General features: G+C 50.0%; 10 protein-coding genes across 10 annotated transcripts; 4 read left to right on the top strand and 6 right to left on the bottom strand.

Annotated features, from left to right (window-relative positions):
- Positions 1–1003: 1003 nt before the first annotated feature.
- On the bottom strand, positions 1004–2169 carry BDR25DRAFT_363306 (uncharacterized protein; the record flags this gene model as incomplete). The annotated part of the gene is made up of 10 exons (XM_033696720.1): positions 1004–1117; positions 1148–1195; positions 1224–1254; positions 1307–1381; positions 1488–1528; positions 1608–1652; positions 1704–1760; positions 1834–1973; positions 2025–2049; positions 2074–2169. The coding sequence occupies 10 exons, from the start codon at positions 2167–2169 to the stop codon at positions 1004–1006; spliced, it is 672 nt and encodes a 223-aa protein (XP_033539823.1).
- A 678-nt stretch (positions 2170–2847) lies between these two features.
- On the bottom strand, positions 2848–4915 carry BDR25DRAFT_385266 (alpha-L-arabinofuranosidase 2; the record flags this gene model as incomplete). Its single annotated transcript, XM_033697924.1, has 3 exons — positions 2848–3987; positions 4037–4693; positions 4760–4915. 3 exons carry the CDS (start codon positions 4913–4915, stop codon positions 2848–2850), a joined length of 1953 nt encoding a protein of 650 aa, XP_033539822.1.
- Positions 4916–5704: 789 nt separating this feature from the next.
- BDR25DRAFT_298796 (GroES-like protein) lies at positions 5705–6928 on the bottom strand (the record flags this gene model as incomplete). The annotated part of the gene is made up of 3 exons (XM_033689101.1): positions 6673–6928; positions 6301–6622; positions 5705–6273 (listed from the first exon to the last, which is right to left on the bottom strand). Exons 1-3 carry the CDS (start codon positions 6841–6843, stop codon positions 5705–5707), a joined length of 1062 nt encoding a protein of 353 aa, XP_033539821.1. The 5' UTR covers positions 6844–6928.
- Positions 6929–10363: 3435 nt separating this feature from the next.
- On the top strand, positions 10364–12415 carry BDR25DRAFT_385257 (alcohol oxidase; the record flags this gene model as incomplete). The annotated part of the gene is made up of 3 exons (XM_033697923.1): positions 10364–10486; positions 10547–11408; positions 11459–12415. The coding sequence occupies 3 exons, from the start codon at positions 10364–10366 to the stop codon at positions 12292–12294; spliced, it is 1821 nt and encodes a 606-aa protein (XP_033539820.1). The 3' UTR covers positions 12295–12415.
- Positions 12416–12843: 428 nt separating this feature from the next.
- BDR25DRAFT_385249 (uncharacterized protein) lies at positions 12844–14582 on the top strand. The gene is made up of 3 exons (XM_033697922.1): positions 12844–13093; positions 13138–13265; positions 13328–14582. The coding sequence occupies exons 1-3, from the start codon at positions 12939–12941 to the stop codon at positions 14533–14535; spliced, it is 1491 nt and encodes a 496-aa protein (XP_033539819.1). The 5' UTR covers positions 12844–12938; the 3' UTR covers positions 14536–14582.
- A 535-nt stretch (positions 14583–15117) lies between these two features.
- On the bottom strand, positions 15118–15718 carry BDR25DRAFT_385246 (uncharacterized protein; the record flags this gene model as incomplete). The annotated part of the gene is made up of 2 exons (XM_033697921.1): positions 15118–15299; positions 15517–15718. The coding sequence occupies 2 exons, from the start codon at positions 15716–15718 to the stop codon at positions 15118–15120; spliced, it is 384 nt and encodes a 127-aa protein (XP_033539818.1).
- A 694-nt stretch (positions 15719–16412) lies between these two features.
- Positions 16413–20335, bottom strand: BDR25DRAFT_273870 (P-loop containing nucleoside triphosphate hydrolase protein). The gene is made up of 7 exons (XM_033687379.1): positions 20189–20335; positions 19855–20112; positions 18001–19803; positions 17879–17951; positions 17702–17829; positions 17042–17655; positions 16413–16969 (listed from the first exon to the last, which is right to left on the bottom strand). Exons 1-7 carry the CDS (start codon positions 20309–20311, stop codon positions 16594–16596), a joined length of 3375 nt encoding a protein of 1124 aa, XP_033539817.1. The 5' UTR covers positions 20312–20335; the 3' UTR covers positions 16413–16593.
- Positions 20336–20648: 313 nt separating this feature from the next.
- Positions 20649–22387, bottom strand: BDR25DRAFT_246916 (fumarate hydratase; the record flags this gene model as incomplete). Its single annotated transcript, XM_033685942.1, has 3 exons — positions 20649–20835; positions 20889–21906; positions 21958–22387. 3 exons carry the CDS (start codon positions 22385–22387, stop codon positions 20649–20651), a joined length of 1635 nt encoding a protein of 544 aa, XP_033539816.1.
- A 204-nt stretch (positions 22388–22591) lies between these two features.
- BDR25DRAFT_117512 (uncharacterized protein) lies at positions 22592–23234 on the top strand. Its single transcript, XM_033683657.1, has one exon. The coding sequence runs from the start codon at positions 22690–22692 to the stop codon at positions 23119–23121; it is 432 nt and encodes a 143-aa protein (XP_033539815.1). The 5' UTR covers positions 22592–22689; the 3' UTR covers positions 23122–23234.
- Positions 23235–23749: 515 nt separating this feature from the next.
- On the top strand, positions 23750–25578 carry BDR25DRAFT_117514 (uncharacterized protein). Its single transcript, XM_033683658.1, has 2 exons — positions 23750–24741; positions 24812–25578. The coding sequence occupies exons 1-2, from the start codon at positions 23906–23908 to the stop codon at positions 25383–25385; spliced, it is 1410 nt and encodes a 469-aa protein (XP_033539814.1). The 5' UTR covers positions 23750–23905; the 3' UTR covers positions 25386–25578.
- The last annotated feature ends 281 nt before the right edge of the window (positions 25579–25859 follow it).

The following is a 25859-nucleotide window of genomic DNA, read 5'->3' as shown; positions in this document are numbered from 1 at the left end:
ATTCTTCATCTCGACGCTGTTAGGGATCGCGATAAGCTGTCGCGGATTTATCAACATGAGGATTTGGACCTTGAGCTTTTTATTTTCCTTATTCCAACGCTCGTTCTTCATTTGTTCGAGATCGATCTACCCGAGCTCTGTGGATTGAGGATTGCACGTTGCTGATGGTATATATGGGATGGGATGTGATGGGCGACATGGGATGAGCGAAGAAGACCAGGATTCACGATCGATACGAACAGAACGACATATCTCTGGGAGGATTGACACCGGCCGTACATACATTGCGATTGATACTTACCCGGCAGTTGGTCATATCCCCCCTTTATTTTCTGCTTGCACTCACTCGCAATCTTTGTATACCGATAGTTTGCTAGTATAAAGTTACTTCTAAGGTTCATCATGTTGGACTTGGAATGTGATACATCGCCTACAACGCATCCATGACACATTCCAATACTGTTTCTCCCACATCACAATTTGACAGGTCGTGTAACCGTAAAACTCTCCTTCGCTGGAATTGCACTCGAATCTGCATCCTTGACTCTAGCTTACTGTGTATTTCTAGACTCCATGATTGGCTATTGCTGTTACCGCATGCATATCCTGCACTCCATGGATTTCCTTACTTCATATATGTCCTCCCTCCACAGATCGGAGGTCGGATGACAGCCACCCCGCATCTTCCTACCATCCTTTCTCGATTAACTGCCGTCGCCGATCAGGCAGGTAAAATCTCCCCCGGGCGTGTAAGCAACGTGGTTCGAATTAAAATGCACGCATGCCTCACGCGTTGAGGGAGATTGACATCATTTTAGTCACGATGCATTTAAAGCGCAGGGGATGGTGTGCGCGTGCCTGTGCCTGGGAGTTTTTCGGGTGGCGCCGATAGCTGCGGGCTCGAAAGAGATGTGCACGCATCCCTGTTCGTCGAGGACGATCGATGGAGGGGTGGGATCAAGAGATAGGTGGACATGTGACTTTTAGTTTTGGGCGATGAGGGTTAGGGTAAGGGGTGGACGATGCGACAAGAGTGAGGGGAAAGAGATAAGAAAGTACTTGGGGAGATGTATGGGTACTTCAGCGTCGTCCAGACCCTGGGAACTGGAAGAATGAGCTACGCCACGTGACCATTCCTTTCTCTCACTCCCCGGACCATCACCATCAACGTGAAGCCTTCCTTTCCTTCCTTTAGCTACCATCGTACCCTCCTAGAAAATCACTCTCATTAGCCCATTCAGTCTTACAGCATCACTAAACCCTCCCTCTATACCATACTTAAGCGTTCATTTCCTCAATCTTTCACTTATAACGAAGGGTTGAAGTCTCGAGTGGCCGCTTCTCTAGCACTAGTTGGCCTGTATGCAAAGCAAATTTGATACTGTCCTGTCAGTAATTGAGTGAGTGCCCACAATCATGTATATGTAGGGTTGGATTGTATTTTTTTTATGTTATTCTTTTGGCCGGTATATGAGAGAGGTGCTGACGTAATGCCGGAGGGTTTAGTTGGGAGGAAGATGAAGCTATCCTATGAAACTAAGTATAATCACGTGCATGTATTTTCGTTAGCTTATTTTTAGGTCCAGAGAGAGATTACAGTGCTTGACAGTGGTGAGATTTTCCGGGCAAGGCGGGAACGTATGCGCTTGCACCTAAGGATTGTTAGACTACAAATCCCTCTCTCGCCATCGATGATGCAGCACAACTGCAGCAGTCTCTCCATAAACATAAGATAAGCCAACGCCATGAAGCCAAATGGTCTTACCGCTCACCCAAAACCAATATTCCCAAACAGTCAGTTAAACATAGTAGGAAGTACAATATCCCCCGAACCCACGCTCCATAAGCGCAATCGCAATCACGAATCTTATTCGCTTCAAAACACGTAGCGACGACACGTATTAAAATCACAAATAACATGCCATTTACGACACTTCCGCAAATTCCTTGTGCGAGCACTGACTGCCAATAATCTTTACGTATGTTCATCATTATTAAGCCTAGTAAGTATAAGCTATCCCTACGCGAAGGATGAGTTGGTGATGCTCTCTATCTGACGCAGAACCAGGGTACAACGGCATGAATATAAAAAGGAATGTCATCAGTATCCCTATTCATGCAACTTTTGGTGGAGAGGAGAGACAGCGAGACGTAGTACGCTTGGAACATACCGAATAAAGATATAAAATCCCACTCGGGAAATGTTATTGTGTGGGGCCGAGGACTTGGGACTAAGCCGTTCCGCATCTGTGTGGAAGCTTAATTATTAGTCGCACATGTTGGTGTGTTTGGGGTTTGTTATTGGTTATCGGGTGACTAAGTTCGAGGTCGAAGTTATAAGAGGGGATGCTGCGTTGGTCCATCATAGGTGAGGGGGGTTCGCGAAACTGACATGCTTGAGGGGATGCATGAAGTGATCCGCTAGTTTTGAGACTTATCGACGTTTGGATTTTTGGGGTAGTTGGACGTATGAGGAGTCGCAGCTTGCCGAATACTGCTCTATCATCATTGTGCCGAATTTGCCAACATGCGGAGATGTGTGAACTAGCTTTCGGATTCTGGTAGTGCGGCAGAACGTACAAAACCAAAGAGGTCTTGAGCGTAGAAGAAGACATAATAGGAATGTATAAGTAGTATTCTATGTATATGTAAGCGTTGCCCGTGGAATGTGTGTTTGCCGACTAAGATCATCATCTTCTACAAACATTGCAAATAGTAACCGTTTGAGAAGGTGCAAGTCGAATTGGAGGCGCACGCCGCGCATTCATAATATGAAGACCCACCACATTGGCCATAAGTAGCGACGACTTTATAGCCTCCAGTGCCAGCTGTAGCACTCGGCTATGTTCAAGTTCTCAACGTCGTTGGTGATACGAGAGAACCATCACCAGTGACCCCGCCTGACCCCGAACCCTTCATCGTTAACACCGCTATACTCCACTGCGGAAGGGAGAAATTAAAACCAGAGCTCGTTGTAGTGATGGTCTGGGTGTTCGTAGTGACAGGATTAGAGCCTCCAGGCGTGACAGAAGAGTATGCATTTGGCGCCGTCATAATCGTAAGCTGCGCAGTTGCACCAGAGGTTTGTCCAGGAAAAGTGAGTTGAAATGGAATTGAGGAGGAGGTATTGTATACAGCTGATTTGAAGATGTATGTGTTGCTATTGTTGTTGACCCCTGCAACCCAATACGCTGGTCCGTAGCTCGCAGAATTGGTAAGGGGAAGAACAGTTGTCATGCGGTTTATGCTGAAAAGCTTGATTTGCTGGTATGACGTGCTCAGGGCTGTTTGGGATGTGTCGGCTGAGAACGAAATCAAGTCGGGATGCCACTGATGGCTGTTAATGTTCTGGAGCAGCGGAGCGTAGCAAAATCCTATAACCTTGTCGGCATTCTTCTCTCCTCCGAGTTCGAAGATGGCCTCAGAGACGGCGCCAATCCACCAGGGATAGCTTTGAAACGGCTTCCCCCAATCTGTATTTGCACCAGTTTTCAAATTCGCTTGGACGGCAGCGTATTCTCCAACCAATATCTTGTGCGAAGTTGACACAGAGTCGAATGTGTTGAACTCAGCTGCAAATGCGTCGGGCGTGTTGTATTCATGATCATCCTGTATAGTCTTCCCAGGCTGAGGTGAAAGAGCTCGAGTGGAGGCAATGATCTCCATGTTCGGGTACTTCGCTATGATTGCGTTGTAGAACATAGAGTAGCGGTACGAATTGTACGATGATTGTCCCTTGTTCAGGTTGTCCTCATTTCCAATCTCGACATATTTGATTGGGAAGGGATCGTCGTAACCAAGGTCTACGCGCAGTTTGCCGTAGATAGTGGACGAGTCGCCCATCAAGAATTCGAGTTCGTTCATGGCATCATTTACGAGTGCTTGCAGAGCTGACTGAGAAACAATCGTCCCATCCAGATATAAACCCGCAGGAAACGCAAGAACGGGCTCCATGTTAAGATCTTGGCACCAGTGCATGTACTCGACCTTCCCTTGTCAGCAAAGTGCATATATAGAACCCAGAAAGCATGCTTACAAGCCCAAGGCCGTCAGTATTGTAATATCCCCATGTACCGGAGCGGCCTGGTCGCTGCGTAAGATCACCAATGGTTTGACTCCATTTCCAATGATTTGGTGACTTGTTGCCTTCGACGTTATTGCCTCCTGGAAGGCGAAGGAAGCTAGGATTCATGGCTTTCAAAGCTTCCATCAATTCAATTCGCATGCCGTTAGGACGATTATTGTAGGTCGGCGGGAATAAGCTTATTAGATTAAAGTTCAATGTTTGGGATGAGTTTATTGGAGTGAATGTTAGAACGAATGTATTCTTGACATCAAGTGCTTTAGTAGAGGGTGTAAGCGTGAAGGTATGTTTGGTCCATGTTCGGGTTTTGGAATTCGAGGAAATGCTAGCGGATGCGAGGACTGCCCCAGATGATGATTTGAGTTGGGCAGTAAAGGAGCCAGAGTAGTCGCCCATAACATAGAAACTTCCAGTGTATGCTTGCAGCTTAACTTCGATGCCCCACCAGCCAGGATTTGAGAGCCCGACAGTAGCATTTGCAGCTCCGTTGATAGCTACCGATTTCGATAAGGCACTAGATATCGCTGGAGACGTAGTTCCTAGGGTCAAGCTCGCTCCTCCCACTGCCGTCCATGGAAATATAGATGATGTGCCCTGGAATGCACGGTTCTGAATCAACTCAGCATAGCTGTGAGATGACATGAGTGGCTAATCTCGCATTTCAAGGGGAGTTACTTGCATGCCGCCATCTCCAGAGTGGTTTATGTCTTCGAACATGAGGCCATATTGGAGTGGGTGTACAGCTTTACCACCAGATCCGGACACTGCGACAGTTATTGCGTTGACAGCAACAGATACGACGAAAGGAATCAGATAATAATAGGACAACATCTTAGCAGTCGCTCTACAGTAGCCCTTGAAGGGGACATCTTGAGCATTCCATAACGGGTCATATATGCTTGGTACGTGGAATCTGACTAAACTCTATGTATTACCAAGTAACTGCAACTGAAATTGCTGGAAACTGAATTCTTCCGTATAGATTCACGATGCGGAAACAGGGTATCGAGAAGCAGGGGATGCATCCTGCCTTTCCTTTTCGCCATGAATAGCGAATGCCACTGCGCGGTCGCGCATGACTCGAGGGCCTTGTGTAGGCTTCACTCGAATTGGGCTCCTTTCAAAATTCGACATAGGCATTGATAGATAGGATGGTTGAGGGCGATGTTCACATCATTGCCCGAGGACAAATTCTGACAGTTGGTCCGTGCACCTCGGTCTTCTATATTAAAGTGTCTTCCCCGCCGAGTTCTTCACGTTCACGGAAAAATCTCAAAACTAATGTGCCACCACCATCGCACCCTTGATAATCTCTTTCGAATTTCATTTCCGCATCCGGCTGTACCAAAGGAGGAATCACGATTCGTTCATCGTCGACTAGGCATTAAAAGCAGGCAATCCCCTTGTTATGCTACTATCGAATAGTAACTCTCCACTGACCGGGGACTTCATTTGCGACTAAGGCCATGGCATCACAAACTAGGCTGAGGCTGATGCCTTATGACACGATGAATCGACGCCTCTAATGACGGTTTTAGAACGACTTAACGCTTATTGGATTACAAGACTAGGAAGAAGTGGCAATTGCTATTCGCCATGCTCTAATGCGAAATTGATGCTTTATCTCCGGATTTCAATAACAACCTTTCCAACGTGCTTTTGAGCCCGCAAATACTCGTATGCCTCTTTTGCGTCCTCGAAACCGAACACCCTTTTATCAACGGTGGGGTGGAATTTCCACTGCTTCATCATTCCTACCATCTCCTCATACTGTGCTCTTGATCCGCCTAATATGCCCCGAACATTTGCCGCCCGCGGCAGGACCTCAATCAAAGACGGCCCAGGACCTCCCTCCCCCCCCGTCAAGAATCCCGTGACTGCTACGGTCCCATCGTATCTGATGGCTTTGAGGCTCTGGGCTAGAGTTCCGGAGCCCCCTACGTCGACCACTAAATCCACGCCCTCGCCATTGGGGGATAGTTTCCGTGCTGTTTCTCCCCATGTCGGATCTTCGCGATAGTTCAACACCTTGCTCACGCCGAGTTCTGTCAACCATTGAGCCTTTGCATCTGAGCTGGTTGTCCCAACCACGGTGGCACCGGAGAGCACGGCAAATCCGGCTGCGAACATTGCTGTCGCGCCTGTACCTTGAGTGAGTACCCAGTCGCCTGCCCTGATGCCGCGTGGCCCTGAGCCACCGGCGGCGGCGCCAACACCGGAGCCGAAGAGGATGTTCCACGCGGTTACACCTGCTGCACCGAGCGTACTGGCCTCAACAAAGGTGAGATAGTCTGGGAAGCGCGCAACCCAAGACGCCGGCAACACAACATGCCGTCGAAGGAGACCAGACAAGTCCCCATCACCCAGGGTGCGGTGAGTAGCCGTGGTTAGGTGGCCCGAGACGTGTAAAGGGGCCGGGAGGACGCAGACAGCGTCTCCGACAGAAAGTGAGGTGACAGAAGCACCGACAGCAAGAACAACGCCAGAGCCGTCACTTGTTGGAATGAGGGGAAATTTGACGGGCAGGGGATAGCCACCCTATAGTTGATAAGCTCTGGGTAGTGTTGTAGAGTGACGGAACCACTTACACTGGCTATAGCAAGGTCACGATAGTTGAGCGAGACAGCTTTGATCTCGAGAAGAACCTCGTCATTACCAATAGCCTCCACGGGCACAGACTTATTAAGACGGAGTGCGGGAGAACCAGGACTAGATACGGACTCGATGACCCACTCATCAGTTACGGTAGGTACGGCCATGGTGATGTGACTTGTGGATGAGGATGACTAAGGCTGAGGTGGTCGAAGTTTAAAGCAGACAACGGAATGTTCTACCTTTTTGCCTGGAGGGAAAGCTTACATATTCTGTCCTGCTCGGACCAAATACGGACATTGTTTTAATACTAGTTGACCAATCTATAAAGTTCAGAGCTTGATCAGTGGAACTCCGTTATACGAGTAGCAACTACATTTGTCATCAACATGGTATGCCAAGAAGCCGTACTATAGACAATTCCCAAGGTAGAAACGATCTGCAAACCTTTATTCAGGATCAGGCCCTAGTTTATGACGAAAGAGCGCAGATGAGAGTACCGTAACCATGGAGATTAAAGGTGGAAAAAAAGAAGACACATGGACCAGCTCAAAGATTAAGATAGATGTAAACTTGTTTGGTGAAGTGCTTCCCTAATGACATCGGAATCGGACTAACCCCATAGAACTTCCATCGCTCTGTCAGATATCTTGCCCTCTTCTGGAGTCAGGAATCCTATCCGTCCACCTCATCATCACATCGGCAGCATGCCCAGCAATAATCGGTTTTCTTAGCGAACTTGATCTCATCAGCAACATCGTTGCCCTCTCTAGAAACTTCACCTTACCCATCTTTGCTCGCATTCTGGCGGCTCAAACCAGCACGCTTCCTGGCACACACTCGTTCCCTTTGAAGCAACAGTTGGCGGGTCTCTCGCGTTGGTAACTGGTTTTGCTGCGGCAAGAAAAGCGACGAAGGGTAGAATAAAAATGAACGAGTGCATATTGATGGTGTTATAGTCGTTTGAGAGGAAATTTGAAGTAGGTTCTGATGGTGATGTTAAGTATTTATGTAGAAGGTCCCCCGAGTTTGATATAATTAACGATACGAAAATGTGTACGTGGCAGAAAATACCAAGTCACGATAAGAATGGGGAAAAGATTGCAGGAGTAACCTTTCAAGGTATCAAAGAGTAGAATCGTTCGTGGTATGGTGCGGAATTTTTTTGCATCGAACTTGTCCTTGCATTATATACTAGCCAGAACCTGGGAAATGGCGTGAACAGGGAAGCACGTGACTAGGGGAAATGCAGAACGGAAGTCAAATATCCCTAGATATTTATCTTCTTCCGATCTCAGATTGGTACTTGAATCCATCCTTGTTGGCTTCTGCACTTTAGGATAGTAGCTGAGGGATTGCCGCTTTCGTATATGAGGGCGTATTCGAGAGTCCACCTCGCTCACTTAAGAATGCGCGTAAAACTATCCACAAATATCCTCAAGCTGTTTTACAAGACATGGAGCTTTTACCATGGCTTTTATCCAGAATTCTCTTTTTTGGTTCACTGTACAGGTAGATGTTCCAGCCTAACGCCCCTTAGGAGCTGAGTGTATGTTTGTGGTCAAATCAAGCCGTGTGACTTTTCCGTGGCGGTTGTGAGCTTGTTATTACTGCTCGGTGGTCACGTCCTCAAGCCAATCTGCAAGCCTTGAAGGGCAACGAATATTGACGCGAGTAGTACCGCCTTCAGCTGTTGCAACTTTTAAGTGGCACCACCTAGGCTTTCCCCAACTGCTCTGAGGTCTAAGGCTTTGCTGAGTTTGCTTCACCGACTATTTCCTCGATCATTTCTTCCACGCCATGCGATTTGATCCTAGATGGCCTCGACTTCATTTCTCGGTTGTATTTGGAACCCGAGTGATACTTCTGGTTATTTTAATAGGGGTTCACTCGGGTCTGATAGCTCAAGAAGAAAGTGTATATTTGATAACTGAAACGAGTGGTATCGCTGTCGCAGATGTGTAGTGCCTCGACACTCTATGATTTCCAGAGAAACACAGCATCCGCAAACTCATCCGCGCACTCCCAGTATTATGATCTGCACATATTTCTCACTCGACATCTTTGCTCTCATCGTCGAATTGGTGTGCTTTCTGAAATGTCGCTTGAGCCGTCCTTGGGTTCTCGGGGTCCATATTTGTCTGACTTCATTGTGGTTAACGTCGCTGGGTGTGTTCTTTACGCTTTTCGGAATTAATGTCGCAAACATTCACTCGAAATCTCATTGACCTGAGTTGCCGTTACTCTCAGCTACAGGCGCGTTCTTAACGCTCTGTTTGTATGAAACCTCACCCGTATGTCCTAACTGCGTACTGATATGCTGGTTACACAAGCTTAACAAGCCTCTACTTAACCGTCCTCTCCCTCTTCATCTTTCTCTGCACCAGGCAGCAATCGCAGCCTTCTCACAACTCCGAAGCGGACCCCCGGAAGTACTCAGTCCTCAACTAGGCTACCCTCTACAGAAGATCCAAGCCGAAGTAAAGAGCGAACTGATCCAGTACCCCTTTACTCCGCAGGAGCTTTGGAACACACACCACATCTCTCCACCCCCTCGTTCTTTGCTATCTCGGCATCATGCTAGTGGCACAATTGAAGTGAATGGAGTGCTTTATCGGGCGGTTTCAAATAACGAGATAGGAGGAGCTCGAGCTGAGAATGTACAGGTGGTCGGAGGGACTATGGCAGATGTTCTGGAATTGGTAGCAGAGACGCAGAGACGGGAGCTGGTGGAGCTGGGGACAGACGCGTATACTCTCGGGAGGTCGGGAAGGGGTAAAACCGAAGTTCATCAAATATAACCTCAACATGGCCGCGAAGAAGACTAGCGAAGTAGGTTTCGGACGTGCTAAGTTAGCACTTTGGGATTTCAAGACGAATTGGAAACTTCAAGTTGACGGGGAACGATCTCGTGAAAACATGCCTATATCCTAGTTACAAAGTTACGACTAGTAGCTACTCCCTTAGCATCCAAGGCGACTCTGACTCGACATTAGAATGTTATCTTACTTTACGCTCAATCGGATCTCTAAATTGGAAGAATTGGAATGATAGACGCTAAAAGGAGATACGGAAAAGCGAAGCTTCAGGCGAGTATTCGTAGTCACTCCACGCATCCTGCTGGCCTAGCTGTGTTCTAAACAATCTCCGAAATACCTTGTAACCGCATACCGACCTCTAGAAGATAATAGTTAAGGGGAGAGGGACAGGGAGGCTGGAGGTCAGCATCTATCCTGGTATCTTGGCGCAGGTTGGGAGCGCGAAGTGGCTCCAGCCATCCCTTACAATAGCCTCCCCAACGTCGTCTGCATCAATCACACTTCCACTCAGGCCCTCATCCACGCACTTAGCTCTACGCTGATAAGGTCCGAGTCATCACGGCGCAAGTGCCGCGTACGAACGGGATTCCTACCTGTTCTCCACCATCGGGTCCTCCCGCGCCATGCGACAGTCTCTGGAGAAGGCATCAATCTAAGTCCTGGGATACCTCTTTTAGATACGCCCCAGACCGTTTCTGCATTACGTCCGGGGTACAGGCATAGTGACCGTGTCTGAGCGCGATCCTCAGGCGAGCCCTAAATTGATATTAAGCTCTTCATTGCAGCCCTTGTCATCTCGTTCTCTGCTTGCATTTCATCTCACACTCCCCTCGAAAGATGGTCTGACTTGAAATTGGACGACAAAAAGATGGTTGAGTTCATTGCAGTTATTGCTGCGTTAGTCGCAGCCCTCATACAACCCTCTTCAGCTGGCCCTCTACTGCCTAGATCTGGACAGCTGGGAACTCTAGAAAATGCGACATTTGATTATGTGGGTAAGTAAAACATGATTGCGTCGCAATTTGCTTGCCATTGCGGTACTAAAAAAGAGGTAGTGATCGGCGGCGGGACGGCAGGATTGACAATCGCTGCCCGTCTTGCAAAATTCGCATCGGTGGCTGTGATCGAGGCCGGCGGCTACTATGAAGTAGACTATGGAAATGCTAGTGTTGTTCCTTTGCTGTCGTTGACTGGTCTTGATGTTATTGACCCATCCACGAGTTTTCCACATCGGCCTGAGATAGATTGGGAGTTGGTGACAATTCCTCAAACCAATGCCGCGAATCGGGTGCTCCATTATGCACAAGGCAAAACTCTAGGCGGCTCCTCCGCAATCAATACCATGTCCTATATTCGTTCCACGAAGAGCGCATACCAGCGCTGGGCAGATCTAGTTGGGGACGGTAGCTACACGTTCTCCAACCTACTTCCGTATTTCAAGAAATCTGTTCATTTGACACCACCAAATCTTGCGAAGCGCAACGCAGCCAACGCAACACCCGAGTACGATCCAGATTCATTCGGTATTGGTAGTCCATTGGAAGTTTCCTGGAACAACTGGGTCGATCCAACGCTCACGTGGCTTGCGAAATGCCTACAAGCCGTCGGACTTACTATCAACCCAAAGGGATTTAGCAGCGGCGAATTGAATGGAGGTTCATGGCTGCCGTCCACGATTGATCCAACTCACGCTACAAGAGACTCATCTCAAACTAGCTTCTTGGACGAAGCTATGCCGGGTACGCAAATCAAGGTATACTCCCATAGCATGGCTACCAAGATCCTCTTCGATGGCAGCAAGGCGAAGGGTGTTAGCGTGTCTACCAACGGGACCTTGTATACCTTATCGGTTAACAAGGAAGTCATTGTGTCCGGAGGAGTATTCCACTCCCCACAGATTTTGATGGTCTCAGGTAATTGAAGTTATCTAATTTTGTGTCAGCGAACGCTTATATTGGCGCAGGTGTTGGCCCAAAGGCGGTTCTGCAAGCTCAAAATATCCCAGTTGTCGCAGATCTCCCAGGCGTGGGGCAAAATCTGCAAGATCCAATCTCTATTAATGTCGCCAACTTCGTTAATACCCCCAATGCTCAGTCCATCGTAGCGAACCTGGCTACCGAGCCCGAAGCCCTCCGCCAGTATCGTGAAGAGGCCGCTGGTCCATACAGCTCTGCGGCGGGATACATCTCCTACGAACGACTCCCGACGGAGCTTCGAGCGACTCTTTCTAATGCTACTCAAGCCGCGTTAGCTGCCTACCCTTCTGATTGGCCCGAGCTGCAATATATTGTCGGTACTTTCCTTTCGTCAAATGGGAGCTCAATGGGCGCAATTAGCGCAACCATCACCACCACCTTCTCCCGCGGAAGTGTAACGATAGCCAGCGCTAGCATTACAGACGCTCCTGTGATCAATCTTGGGTGGTTCAGCAATTCAGCTGATGGCGAAGTTCTCATTGCAGGAGTGAAGCGAGTGCGTCAAGCATGGTCATCGGAACCTGCGCAGTCAATCCGTTTAGGTCCTGAATTCATTCCAGGAGTTGACGTCGACACTGATGCCAAGATTTTAGATTTCTTGAAGAACAATGTGAATATGATTTGGCATGCGAGCTCAACTTGTGCGATGGGAAAGATAGGAGATAAGATGGCAGTGGTGGATTCGAAAGCAAAAGTATTCGGCGTACAAGGGCTACGAGTGGTGGATATTTCGATATTTCCTTTTTCTCCACCGGGTCATCCTCAAGCTTCGGTTTTCATGATAGCTGAGAAGATAGCAGATGACATCGAGAACGGAAGATGAGGTGCTTTTCCCTCGCGACGACTCACAATTGAGGGTTTCGAGGATCTGCGGCATACAATTCACCCGGATGACAAGCTTCCCTAATTGTTCCTTGACACAGAACAAGCCTCAAACTAAGCACAATCTCGATATTTTTGACGAAGAAGCAGCATGCCAAGCAGCACATGCCTGAACGTGTCCTAATTCTCTCCCCAGTCTCTCGCGAACGGCTTGATCTTGCAGCCTGGATCTCAGCCCTTCCTTGGCATTCCGCTTCGCTGGGAGCAACGACTGGCGACGCTAAGGAAATCTCTCAGCCCTCGCTCCACTCGATGAATTCCTCTGAACTTCTTCGCTTCGGTTTTCAGCCGGTCCTTATTTTCGTGTTATCCTGTCTGAGCATCGAACGTCCCTGGCGCCTAGCGAACGGCTCTACCATTTCATTGGATCTGATTACTTACTCTTAACGGGAAATGGCTGCGCTTCCCATTCAAGCCATTTGCTCTGCCACTCGTAGTGTTCGTCTATTTCCATCGTTTAGGAGTAGCTCATTATAAGGTTGCTGGGCAATGATATATTTCCGCCCATATGGCCTAGTAGTCCTCGCCCTCTTATCTGGCTCTTTTCTTTCCACTTTCCTTCCAACTATCTGGTGACCCCTCAGGATGTTGGTTTCGATACTTGCTGCCTCGGCGATTCTACTCGAAGCTGTTAATGCGAAGGGAGGTGGGAAGGGGGGCGGCGGCGGCGGTGGTGGTGGTGGAGGAGGAGGTGGTGGTGGAGGTGGAGGAAGCACCACGATTGCTTATACCACACAGGAGTATGTTAAATACTAATTTCACTGGCCTTGCTTACAGCAATCAGGTGCTACACCGGTACACTTGGACCGGTCTATAGTACGGAGAACCAAACAACGGGAAAGCATACAGAGGGCCCCGTGTTAGAAAACGGCTATAGATATTGGGTTTGGAATGATCAACACGAAGAATCAAGTAAGACGCATCCTTACGATTGCCTTACGATTCCAACATGAAGGCCTACTAACTGGCTGTAGCCGTGAACTACATCACCACTAAGACACCTAACATTAATTGGCAGATGGAGATCCTTGACGCCTACTACAACGGCTCCTTCTCAGTCACGCTTACCCCCCCATCCGGTAACAATACGTACAATTGCCCAACCCTGCACTCGCCTGACGTTCCCAATGCCTTTTTCCGCCTTGGTCCCCAGTCTCGAAACGGAGTATCGCGAGAAGGGTACGGTGACAAGAACAACTACTATTTTCACTTCGGACGTACAATTCCAAATGCCGATTGCCCTTACACACCAAATAAAGCTTTCGTAAACTTCGAATCCAGCAACGACGAACTTCAAAACGCGCAGGCTTGGACGTTGAAACAGAAGAAAAGCGGCGATCACTTCGAACTAGAAGGCTCGGTCACGAGCACCAAAGCCAACTACAACAACTACTGGAACTACGTTGTCAATGGCAGCGCATCGGGCTCTGATGCAGGGTATCCGTACCAATGCCCTAGCGCCTTCTCCATGCGAACACTCCTTGCTTCCACCGGTCTTAAAATGACAGCCACGGTATCAGCAACCGAAGCAAAAATGCAATTTGAGTTCAAAGACACGGAAAAAGGGTGGGCTATCAACGGCTCGTTTACCGGGAGTTGGTGGGACAAGGGGCCGAAGCTGCTCATGGATAAAGACACCATCCAAACAGATGGTCAAGCTAAACATGTCTCTCCTCGCAAGCCAAAATCCTTCATATCGAGATATATGAAGTATATCATCATCGCGGCAGTTGTTGTTGGCGTCCTAATCCTGCTCTACATCCTCTGGAAATGCAGAAACTACCTCTGTTGCTGCTGCAAACGCTCGTCCCCCAAACCATCCAAACCCAAAGGTACAGGCCAAGAAGCAGAATCCTTCACCCACCCGCACTATGCCACCGACGTCGAGAATCAATCAGCCGCACCTACCTACCACGACAGCGCGTACAAGCAGCCCGAGCCCCAGGTCACCCAGCTGTCGTACACGGTGTCTCCGGTCGTGGCACAGAGCTATGGGATCACCGATGGTGCGTATGTGACCGAAATTACGAATTCGCAGAATGAGTTGCATAAGGCACAGCAGGATTTGCAGACAGCGAGGCAGAGGGGGGATGGGGGCGCCGAAACGTATGCAAGCAGTATGGTGCATCATCATACAGCAGTTATTGAGCATTTTATGGCGAGGAGGCAGGCAGGAATGTAAGCTGGCAGTGAGAGCTGGGGGCTGAGAGATAGGGGGTAGGTTTGTGCTTTTCTTGAGGTTTTATCTGTCTGTCCTGTTATGATCATCGTTCGGGTTGTTGTTGCGGATACCCAGGGTGTGTGCGATATGCAAATCGTTCTTGTTCCTGCTCCTGCTCGAATCATGATCATCAACGTCTATATAATGTATGCATTTCCAAATTCCTAATAACGACTAAATTCATTTACGCTTCCCTCTAAACAACACTCTTCTTCCCTGTTCCCGATCTCACTCCCTCCTTGTATGCCCCCTCCATCTTTTATCCCAATCAGCAGTCTTCACACTCCCCCAACAAAACCAAATCCTCCATCCAACTCATGGGCCCCTTCAAACTACACCGAATCCCATCAAACGGCCGCCCAGACAAACACGTCAGATAACTATTTGGAACTTGCGGATCATTGCAACCGATCGGCTGAGCACCTGTGTATGTTTTCCTAGCCCCCAACATCCGTCAGACACATCCATCAAAAAACCTGACTTTCGGGGAAAGGAGCAAAGGGGAAAGGGGTAAGAGGAAAAGGGGGAACGGAAGGGGAGTTTTTACCCATTTGTACCCCTCTTCTCAACATGCAGAACAAAATTACATTCATTAAATGCCCCGTCCCTATCTTCTCTTTTGCTAAGACTGAATTCAACGGGCTCTTCGCTTTCATTCTTCCCACATGAAATCGTCGTTGTCGGGAGTTGACCTTCGGGCCAGTGCGCTGTGCATGTTGCTTTGCCTAACAAAGGTGAACGTTAGAAGAGATTCGGTTTAGATTAGGCTTGATCAGGGAGGTGGGAATTGTTAGTTGGAGTTGCGTTTGGCTAGTGGGGCGGAAGAGTCCTTTTTGATGAAGGGAGCAGGGAAGAGATGAGGAGTAATGGGAGTGAGACTGGCCGCTGACGATGCAGACGCACACAGCAGACGGAGGTATCAGGACAGTTGAAACTACGTACCTAGAGGGAAAACAACGGTGAACTCAATTGTGGAATCGAATCCATTATTCGGAGCCCACGGGATAGGGGTTTGGGTAGAAGTGCCCATAAAGTGGAGTTTCATTTCGGGGATTGGCCAGCCTTCGGGATGGGAGCGAGAGGTTAGAGGGGAGGCGAGGGCGAGGGTAAGTAGAAGGAGGAAGATGATTGTGGGCGTTAGCATTGTGGGTAGCGTTGGCGGGTTGAGTCAGGGTGGAATGGGGTGCGGTTTGTGGGATAGTCTGATGGGGGATAGGGTGTTGTTGATGAAATAAAGGAGGGAGGAAAGTAACTTAAGAACTGAGTATGGGCAAGATAGGGTTGAGTTTGAAGAAACAGGAAACGACTAAGTGTAGGAACTTATATCTAAATTCCAAGCTGGAAGGGAGGAACGTCCGACTTCTCATGCTACAACACGAGGCAAACCCTTCCGACCTAGCAGACGTACGGGTAAAAACCCTGTCAGATTCTCGAAGGCCCTTCTCGGAAAGCATTGTACTTCGCAACACGAATCCAGGGTCCTGGTGAAGAACGTGCGATATCCTTTCGACGAATGTGTGTTAACGCAACCAAATGCCCCTTTAAATTGCCACAAATGTAACACGAAGAGATATTTTACAAAGAACGTTAGTTTTTTTGGTCGGACCCGCGTAACATTGTGTGTGCGATGGAAGCAAATGTAAACAAATAGTAGCCCAACACTCGTTGTACTACCCACTTCTGACCCGTCCCCACGAGCTTCCACCTGTTAATATCCGAGACTGGGAATAACTCGTCGCACTAAGCAAATCAATGAAAGTGTGCAGTGATATGTAATATGCGTCCCTTCAGTGACTACAAGCCGAAGATAACCGATCGGGGAGGACCCCCGAAGACATGCTCAGCGTTACCAACGCACTTAGAATATCTCATATCTTCCATGACTTCATCAAGAACGCTATCACCAATATATAAGACCTGACCACAACACCAATTAACACCAATTACCCAACCCCAACCTCAATCCAATCCTAATCCTAACACTAATACCAATACTAATACTAATCTCACTCATTCTAATCACCTAACCATCTGCTCCCTCACTCTCAGTGCAATATTCGCTAAACTCGGAAAATGCAACGTATCATGCTGATCCGGCATATTCTCACCACTCGCAATGCAATGCACCCTCATCTTAGGATGAAACTTTAAATCATTGAGCAACTTGGGCGTAATGAGGAAATATTGGCTCGTACGCTCGCGACACGCGATATCGACCATACGTTCATGTACCATGCGTTCGTTTCGTGGGTCCATGCCTTGATTGATCTCATCGACGACGCGGAAGGGCGAACGTGCAAGATCTTGGAGCGCCATGAGGTAAAAGATTGTTGACACGGAACGTTCGCCACCCGATTGACGTTGGGAAGTGAGAATGGAGAGGGATTCATTTTCGCTGGAGTAGTATCAGCCAAAGTTAGAAAGTGTAAATGTGTTCCGTCCCGTTGTGCTGTGGTGGGTAACCTACCGGAAGCGGACTTGAATCTGAATAGACCAAGCCTCAAATTCTTCTTCGTCCTTGTTCACGCTGACCTGGCCCGCACAACCAATCTTCTGGAAATTGTGCGAAAACCCGTCGCTTATTTTTTCAACAAGTCGATCGAGCTCGGGCTCCCATTTAGAGCGGATAGTGGTAATCTTCTCCTTTGTCGAATTAATTTCCGCAGTTAGTGCGTCGATGTTCTCTTGGCAAGTCTCAATCTGCTGCTCTCGATCCTGGTAAGCCTTGACGGCATTGGGATTACCATCGGCCATCAGTAAGAGTCGTGCATTGACTGCCTCGACTTCGTTATCGAGAGCTTCAAGGTTGGCCTGCTCTGAGAATTCCAGGACAATTGCCCTTTCTTCGTTAGAAAGTGCGTTTACTTCTTCTTGTAGTTTGGGAGCTATTCGATTGTACTGATGCCTTAGACGTTTATGCTCGTCATGCAATTGTTGTACAGCTGCCTTTTTTTCCTCTAGTGCACGGGTGACGTCGGCATTTTCGGTTTTGAGGGAGTCAACTTCGGAAGCTCCTTCAATGGAGCGTATCTCGGCCTCAAACAGGCTCTCGTGAGCCTGTCGAAGAGACGCAACAGCTTTCTACGGAATGTGAGTGCGGTTAAGAGTCTCATGGAGGCACACTTACAGAGTAGTCAAGTGTCAAGGCTGCGACTTTGAGTGTGGCCTCTTCAGACTTTGCAACGATTTCTAAGAGACGGCTTCGTGTTTCTGCCATAAGCTTCTTGATCCCCTCCAATTCGTCCTCCTTCAAGGCTGAATTGTATTAGCATTCCTGGGTCGCATTGAAACACGAGATGAGTACCTTTTTTGTGGGGCAGCTGTTCCCATGCAACTCTTGCCTCCATCTTTGCTTTCTTTTCGGACTCAATTTCTTCCTACAGTCAAATTAGCCTTCGACCCGTAAACTGCAAGTGAAGGCATTACCTTTTCGAGTTTTGCCTGGTCAATTTCACCTGCAAGCTTCTGCTGCTCCTGTTTCAATATGTCGAATTGGCTCTTCAGCTCTTGCAGCTCAATTCTGATTTCTCTGATAGCATCATCGAGTCGACGTTTCTCTTCAGCGTCTACAGGCTGGTCGGTGAAGTTTTGTGACCTTCTCAAACCTGTGACTTTGATGGAAGACGCACCATACTCACGCCGTCTGGCGATGGCGTATCTCTGGGTACCAGCAATCCAAAAAGACACCTGACTGTTGGATGCTGCATTGAATTGCTCATCTGTTAGTGGATGGGGAGTGAAGGCAGTGCGTTGGAACCTGGCACTTTCGCAAAGCATGGCTAGGACGGGGTCGGGTCCTTGAACTAGGTTGATCATCCAATCTCGAAATCCAAGGCGTGTTAATTCTTCTTGGTTAAGCGAAGATCGATAGAAGGAAAGTGGCTGTGGTACCTGCCGAATGGAAACGTTGTGAAGACCTAAATCGCCGAATACTTTGTTGGAAAGAAGCCGATGGTCTGATGCGTTGGTACAAGTGATGGCAGTTAAATCTGCGGGAGCCATACAAGTCTCTACGGCATCCGCAAACGAAGGATCCGTGACGGAGCACGTCAAGATTGGAGGGCCACACACCTCACCTTTTAGTGATAAGCTTTCACGGTTCTGCTCGATCCAAGCCCATGCTTTTGCTGCGTCTTGTGATAGGTGCTTTAACTTGTTTGCTTGTTGACCACTGGCGGTGTCCAGGCTGGCTCGTTCCGCTACATTGTCTTGTAAGGTCGGCTTCAACTCTAGTGACCGCTGGGATAAGTTCTTCATTGCATCGACGATCTCCAGATTTCGGCGCTCAGTACTAGATATTTTGCTGCGTACCTCACGCAACCGCACATCATACTCAGCATCGTCAACTTCGGCAGGTTCATCGTTAATGGAACGCTCAAATTGAGCGATCGTGCCTTCGAGTCGCTTGACATCCAGCTTCCGTTTCTTTTCTCCGTCCTTCTCGGCTGCAAATTGGTTCGTGAACCCCGCCACGGCATCTTGCTGGGCTTTTATAGCATTTACAAGCTTATCGGCATTGGCTTTCGCCCTATCAACCTGGATCGTTCGACTCGCTTTGACTTGGTCAATTCGGGCTTGATATGCTTCAGCATCTGCCTGGGCTTCTCGCAACGGGGCGACCTCTGCATTCAATTGGTCTGAATCTTGCTTGGCAGCGTCTCTTTCCGCCTTGACTTCCCTAATTCGGTTCCTTAACAAGTTCAATTCGATGACAGGTCGGCATTTCCCCAGGGCATTCGCCTTCCTCGTGAGCTCTTGACGCTGTTCCCACCGTTCAACGTCCTCTCTCGTAGCGTTTTGTTTCGCCTGCAGTGTCTTGAGGTCTCGGGTCTTTTCGCCTTGCTCAAACTCCAGCCGCTTCTCATCCCTGCGCAACGCCTTGAGTGCCTCATGCCACTGGATCATATGCTCGGGTGCAGCTGCGAGCTGTGTTTCTCGAAGCAAAGCGACAGGGCTGAGTCCTGCAAACTCGACCACGCGGTCCTGTGGAAGAAACTGACAGAGGTTGTCCAGCATAATGGAAAATGCTTTGCACAGCTTGACGACTTCTTTCTGCGTCGACTGACGTCCGTTGAGGAAGAAGAGCGATTTGTTTCCCTCTTTCTTTATGAGCCGGCGGATAATGGGATTCGTGCGGTGATGCTTCGCGGCGGCTAGCTCGATCTCGATTTCAGCTTCGGTGTTGCCATGCTTCACAAACTCGCCAAGTTCTTTGGCTCTGCCGAGGTTCTAGTTTGGATTAGTTGCAGACATGAGATTGATCCTTCTGGGATGAAATACTTGTGGTGACCATCCAAGACCTAAGCAGATGGCGCAAACGAGCGTGCTCTTGCCGGTGCCATTGGGTCCAATAACCATGTTCAAGCTCGGCCCCGGATGGAACTCAACCTTTGTATATGTAACAAAGTTCTTGAGCTTCACCCGTACAAGCTGGCCCGGTTGGTAGGGGTCTTCAGCGTACTGGTCGTCGTCCGGCTCGCCGTTTGCTTCTCGTGACGAATTTTGGTAGCCATTTTCAGTATTAGGAACCTCAACTGACTGAAATCGCATTAGCTCAGTCTTAGTGGCTGTGTTGTGCGAGAGAGAGGGTGAGAGGAAGAGGAGAGGGGCATACCTCAGGTGACGCGTCGCGACCATAGCGGGTGCGCTTGCTGCTGGAAGATGATGCACGAGAAACTTGAGAGGAGTTCTCATCATCGCTGACATCTCGCACCCGCTTGGTACGTATGCCCGGCATGGCTGCGGTGGTGAAGCACGAGGCTGTGTGGGTGATAGTCGTGCTGCCGACGCGACGGGGTTTCTAGAGGCTGCTCAAAACTAATTAGGCCTGATTGGGCAGTGTCGCGCACGGAGGGCCGAGCGTCTCAGCGTCAGTCACGTGCCATATAACTTCATCACTTTGGCCTGACAAGGGTTCACTTCCGAGTCCACTGCCGAGTTCACTTCCGAGTTTACTTCCGAGTTCACTTCCATATTCATTTTAACAGATAAATCTCAAATGAAAGCCGTAGATTCTCATTCTTCGTTTACACATACACGCCATTTTACTAGTCTATCTACAGTTTTGATTCCGCTTATTTCTTCTCCTTCGGAGCAATCATGAGCTCTGGACGCACGTGCTTGTCGAAGTCGGCATCGCTGAGAGCCTTAAGCTCCATTGCGCTCTCTTTGAGAGTCAGGCCTTTCTTGTGCGCATTCTTGGCAACTTTACTCGCCATATCGTATCCAATAATTGGGTTCAAACAAGTCACCAGCATCAAACTATTTATTACGGTTAGTGTGGGTAATACTAGGTTTAGGTTGGCCAGCCTCACCTCTCATTTAGTAAAGCGGTGATGCGCTTTTCGTCAGCCTCGATTCCTTCCACAAGGTTCTTCTCGAAACTCCTCATTCCGTCGGCCAGGAGCCTCGAGCTGTGGAGCAAGTTCCTAATCATCACCGGTTTGAAGACATTCAACTCGAAATTGCCCTGAGAGCCAGCAAACGTTGTGGCAGCGTGGTTGCCAAAGACCTGTGTGCAGACCATAGTCAATGACTCACACTGGGTCGGATTGACCTTCCCAGGCATGATGGAAGATCCGGGTTCGTTCTCTGGCAGCTTAAGTTCTCCCAAGCCGCATCGTGGGCCGGACCCAAGGAAGCGGATGTCTTGGGCGATTTTGAACAAGGATGTGGCCAGCGTGTTCAATTGACCAGATGCCTCTACAATGGCATCGTGAGCAGCAAGTGCCTCAAACTTGTTTGGTGCGGTTACGAACTCGTGGCCGGTCATTTTGCTGACTTCGGCAGCAATGTCTTCCGCAAAGCCCTTAAACGTGTTGATACCAGTTCCAACCGCAGTTCCACCTTGAGCCAGCATCTTCAGCCTAGGGAGAGCAGAGTTCACTCGGTCAATGCCAAAATCCAATTGTTGGACGTAGCCAGAGAACTCCTGGCCCAACGTCAATGGAGTGGCATCTTGCAAATGGGTCCTGCCGATCTTGATGATCTTCTCAAATTGTCCGCTCTTCTTCTTCAGGGCATCTCGGAGGCTGATGAGGGCGGGTAGCAGCGACTCCTCGAGGTCAAGGACGGCGGCGATGTGCATGACGGTTGGGAAGGTATCGTTGGAAGATGCGGACATGTTGACATGGTCATTGGGGTGCACCGGCTTCTTCGAACCCATTGTTCCTCCGAGGATTTCAATGGCACGGTTAGAGATGACTTCGTTGGCATTCATGTTGGACTGGGTGCCGGATCCGGTCTGCCAGACCACGAGGGGAAAGTGGTCGACGAGCTTGAGGGATGCAACCTCCGCCGCAGCCTGCTGGATGGCCCCTCCGAGCTTCGGGTCTGTTAATATGGTTACTAACATGGGTGATTCAGAGGATCAGTATGCCATACCCAGCCCGAACTTCATATTCACGGTGGCCGCAGCGCCCTTGAGAATACCAAATGCCCGCACAATTGGCGGGGGCATGCGATCCTGCGGCTGGTTGATCTTGAAGTTCTCCAGCGACCGCTCCGTCTGGGCGCCCCAGTACTTGTCTGACGGCACCTGGATTTCGCCGAAGGCATCAGACTCTGTGCGAGTGGAGGCCATTCTGCTAGTGAATGCGAATGAACGACGGGTAAAGATGGGTTGGGGGTGCAATTGGGTGTAGGAGGCAGACGTTGGTCGGATTGCGGTGGAGAGAGCTCTACTCTGCCGGCAGGATGCATGGCTACACACCCGAGATGGGGTTGTAATCGAGGGGAATCTCGCATGTGCAAAAGAACCTCGTAAGATGGTGGCCTCGGCAGGGCGGAGCTTTGTTTGGGCGGATCGAAACATGGCGAGATGCGCAGGTGACGCGCCAGCGATGCACAATTGGAGAGAGCGCAATTGGATGCACAAGACGGCAAGAAGATGAGATGAAGACCATGACAGTTTGCAAACTTCACGGCTGTCGAGCATGAATAATTGCTGGAGGTTCGGGAGATTTCGGGGTGTCTTGGCGTGCACACTTCAAATTTTTTTGAAATACTTTCCCCTCCACCGGTCGTCTGCGGTCACACTCCCCCGTCGAATGCTGATCAAGCATCTTCTACACCAGGGAGAACTATCCAGGTGAACAAGGCAGGAACTAGCGGCACATGCAGTTCTCGCCTTCTTTTGCATCTCCCGCTGGTGCAATTCTTCTTCTTATTCTTATTCTTCTTCTTCTTCTTCCTCTTCTTCTCCTGCTTTCAATCCCCGTCTGTTTGGACCTGCAGGCTGCCATAGAGTTCCCACCACTCTCGGCGGCCCGATATGTCCACCGTCTGGCTTCTCACTACCACGCTTACTGCCCCCCGTGGCATCCAGCAGGCACCGCTGGAGAGGCTCTGAGGCGCTGGAGGAAGAGGCAGACTCTGCCTCATGCCTGGCTCCCGGCAAGCGAAGAGCCGAGTGATCCAGCTGTCGCTCGTGGTCCCTGCAAAGTACGTATCTGTGGCTTCCGCGGGCAGGCGTGTTGCGCGCTTTGCGAGAATGCTGGTGCTGGTCCTGTATCTACTTTTGTCTCGGCGGGTAGGAAGGCCACATAGACTGTCGTAGGCTCGCTAGCAGGCGTCGTGAGTGCACTTTTCGTTCCCAGGCCGCTCGGCACCGCTCCAGACTCTGCTCGTCAGTGTCTGCTCCATGCAAGTGAGCTCCGACCTGCCTGGCCAGACGATTCAGTAGGTTTTCGCGGCGAAGCGACTGTACTCTGCCGCTTCGTCTCATCACGTTCTCGCTCCCTCGCCCAGCCGCCGGAGCCAGCAGCTGACGCTTTATACACTGGCCGTGTTCCTCGCTCGCTCCTCTCCGCCCTGGTCCAGCCCCGTTTTATATGACGACCACGGAGCCCGTCGCTGTGTCGCACACCTGACTAACCAAGCCAACAAGCCCAGTGCCCCTCTCATCAACTCCACACCCGGAACCTCAATCCACCTTGCTTCTTCAACCTCACTCGGTCCTGCGTTCCGTTTCCCGCCCTTCACTGTCACCCCACGCCGGCTAGCACTTTCTACGGGCATTACTCGCCGTTGTGAATTCGTGACCGCTCACAGGACGCTGATTTCCTACCGCCCGCTGCCCACCCAGTAGATACCGTCTCTTTGTCAATGACGAACGTTGGAGCCTTGTCCTGCCCACCCGACGGATTCACTTCGTTTCTGTGTCAAGAGCACTCTGGCCGTCTTGCTCAATTACGTTGCCTCGGCCAACCTTGACCCGCCTTATCCAGTCTCGCACACACATTGCCGTCACACTACCGTCTTGGACTCTCAACCCGAGCCTGAAGAGTCCTGTCAAAATCCAAAGCCTCCGCCCAGGCGCACCCGAACCCCCATGGCGGATTCAAACTACGGCACTCCTCTTCATTACCATTACTCCATGCCGAATCCGCCGAATCCTCAACCCCAGGACCAGGAAACCTCAGCGCACCCCCTCTTTCCGCCCTTTGCCCACTACAACTCCTACGTAGCTTATGAAACCTCTGCCTTCCCACACTTCCCTCACCCAAACCACCACGGCGTGCAAATGTCGGACCCTATGCAAGGTCACGACATGCCATTTGGGTACCTCAACCAGAGCAGAGTCTCTCACTACCAGCAATTCGCCCAAGCAGCTCACCACACGGGTGGATATATGCTCCCATCAGCGGGCATGTTCCAGAATGGACCCGGCCAACCTCCAAACGCAAATGTTTTTCATGGCCAGCAGATGCAGGGTAGTCAACATCCAGATATGTCCGAAGCCCAACCTGATCTCGATATGCCACCCCTAATTCAGCCGGCGAACGGCGGCATGTTTTTCCCGAGCCTTGCCTATCCTTCCCATGTTCCACCGCCTTCAATGTCTAGCTTCAGTTCATTCTCCGGCCGACGGTCGGACCAGATGCAACCAGCTCCTTCAACCCCGCCCTCTGGCCGTTTCGATGGCAACAATGTGCCACCTACCCCTCAAGGTCGGGGCTCCATCAGGGGCGTTAATTCCGAGCTTCTTGACCCGCCGCGTCTACTTACGTCGCCAAACCGGAGACCATCCTACGAGCGGCAATCTCAGCATTCCCTTCAGGTACCTAGCCGACCAGACCGCCGCCCGCTGCCATTTGCCAGTGCAGACAGTCGTCGCTCTGACCGTAGTGTTTCCCCGCGGACATCCCACAGGCGATCGTTCGATAGGTATCATCCCCTTCACTCATCTTCAAAGCAACCAGCCAGCCCATCTGACGATGATGCTAATGCGTAACAGGTATGCTAATGATTTACATCACACCAGCAGCCCCTCTGAGGTTGACCAGGCTGCCTCCCGAGCTCGATTGGCTCAGAGGCGCCGGACACAAGCACCCGCAAGCCGAGATATTCGACGAAGCCATTTCGTCGATGGCAACACTCCCACGGCCGGCCAGATGCAGGAGCTCCGAGACAAGCTCAGGCACTTCCTGCCGAGCGAGCTTCCAGGAGACTCATCTCCCACTTGTGACATTTGCCAGAAGGATTACTCAAAGAAGCACGTGCAGCCGAGCGAAGAGGAGGAAGTTGCTATCCAGCTTCCCTGCAAGCACGTCTTTGGCGAGCATTGCATCAATACGTGGTTCGAAACGTGCAAGACGCATAAGAACAAGATCACATGCCCCATGTGCCGGGAGCTTTTGATTAAACCAATGCGATTCACGTCGCCGGCATTTGCAGCCACCTTGTCTCCAGAGGCATTGAACTTCCTCCGCAATACCATGGACCAGGGGGGATTCGGCCGGGAAGAGCACCGCCTCATAGAGCAGCTGGCGAGGGTGAGGGAGCTGGATGGGGATTTCGCGCACATCTGAGGGGCAGCTGTGGGAACCTCCACCGAGCGCTACAGAATGGACCGACTTCTTTTGAATCAATAATTTACATAGGCATGGAAGAGGAACTAGAGTTGCGGGGACAGAACGCGAGGCAACGGAGTTTTGGGTCCGCAGACGCCCTAATACCCAGCAATTCCTCGTTTCTTCACGTCCAACGGCAGGGGTTCAGGCGTCACACCATCACAGTTTCCCTGCATGTTGTTTGCACTGCGATCATCTCGGATCCTTCAATGGCGTTTCTACGTACGGGTGGATCCATGGAGTTCAATGGGGGAGCATGTTAGCCTCGTGGCTTTTGGGGAGGGGGAGGGAGAATTTGCTGGGACGGCGTCAAGGATTTAGATAGCAAACCACGACGGGCACGATTATATACGTAAGCAACAGATGCAGTAAACGCGAATCCTAGAAATTGAACGTAACGATTCGATGGCGCGTGTTACAGATGTGCAGTGA

This window comes from Lindgomyces ingoldianus (genome assembly GCF_010093535.1).
Source record: "Lindgomyces ingoldianus strain ATCC 200398 unplaced genomic scaffold BDR25scaffold_65, whole genome shotgun sequence".
Classification (NCBI taxonomy): Eukaryota; Fungi; Ascomycota; class Dothideomycetes; order Pleosporales; family Lindgomycetaceae; genus Lindgomyces; species Lindgomyces ingoldianus.
This window is presented reverse-complemented; position numbering and strand designations above follow the sequence as displayed.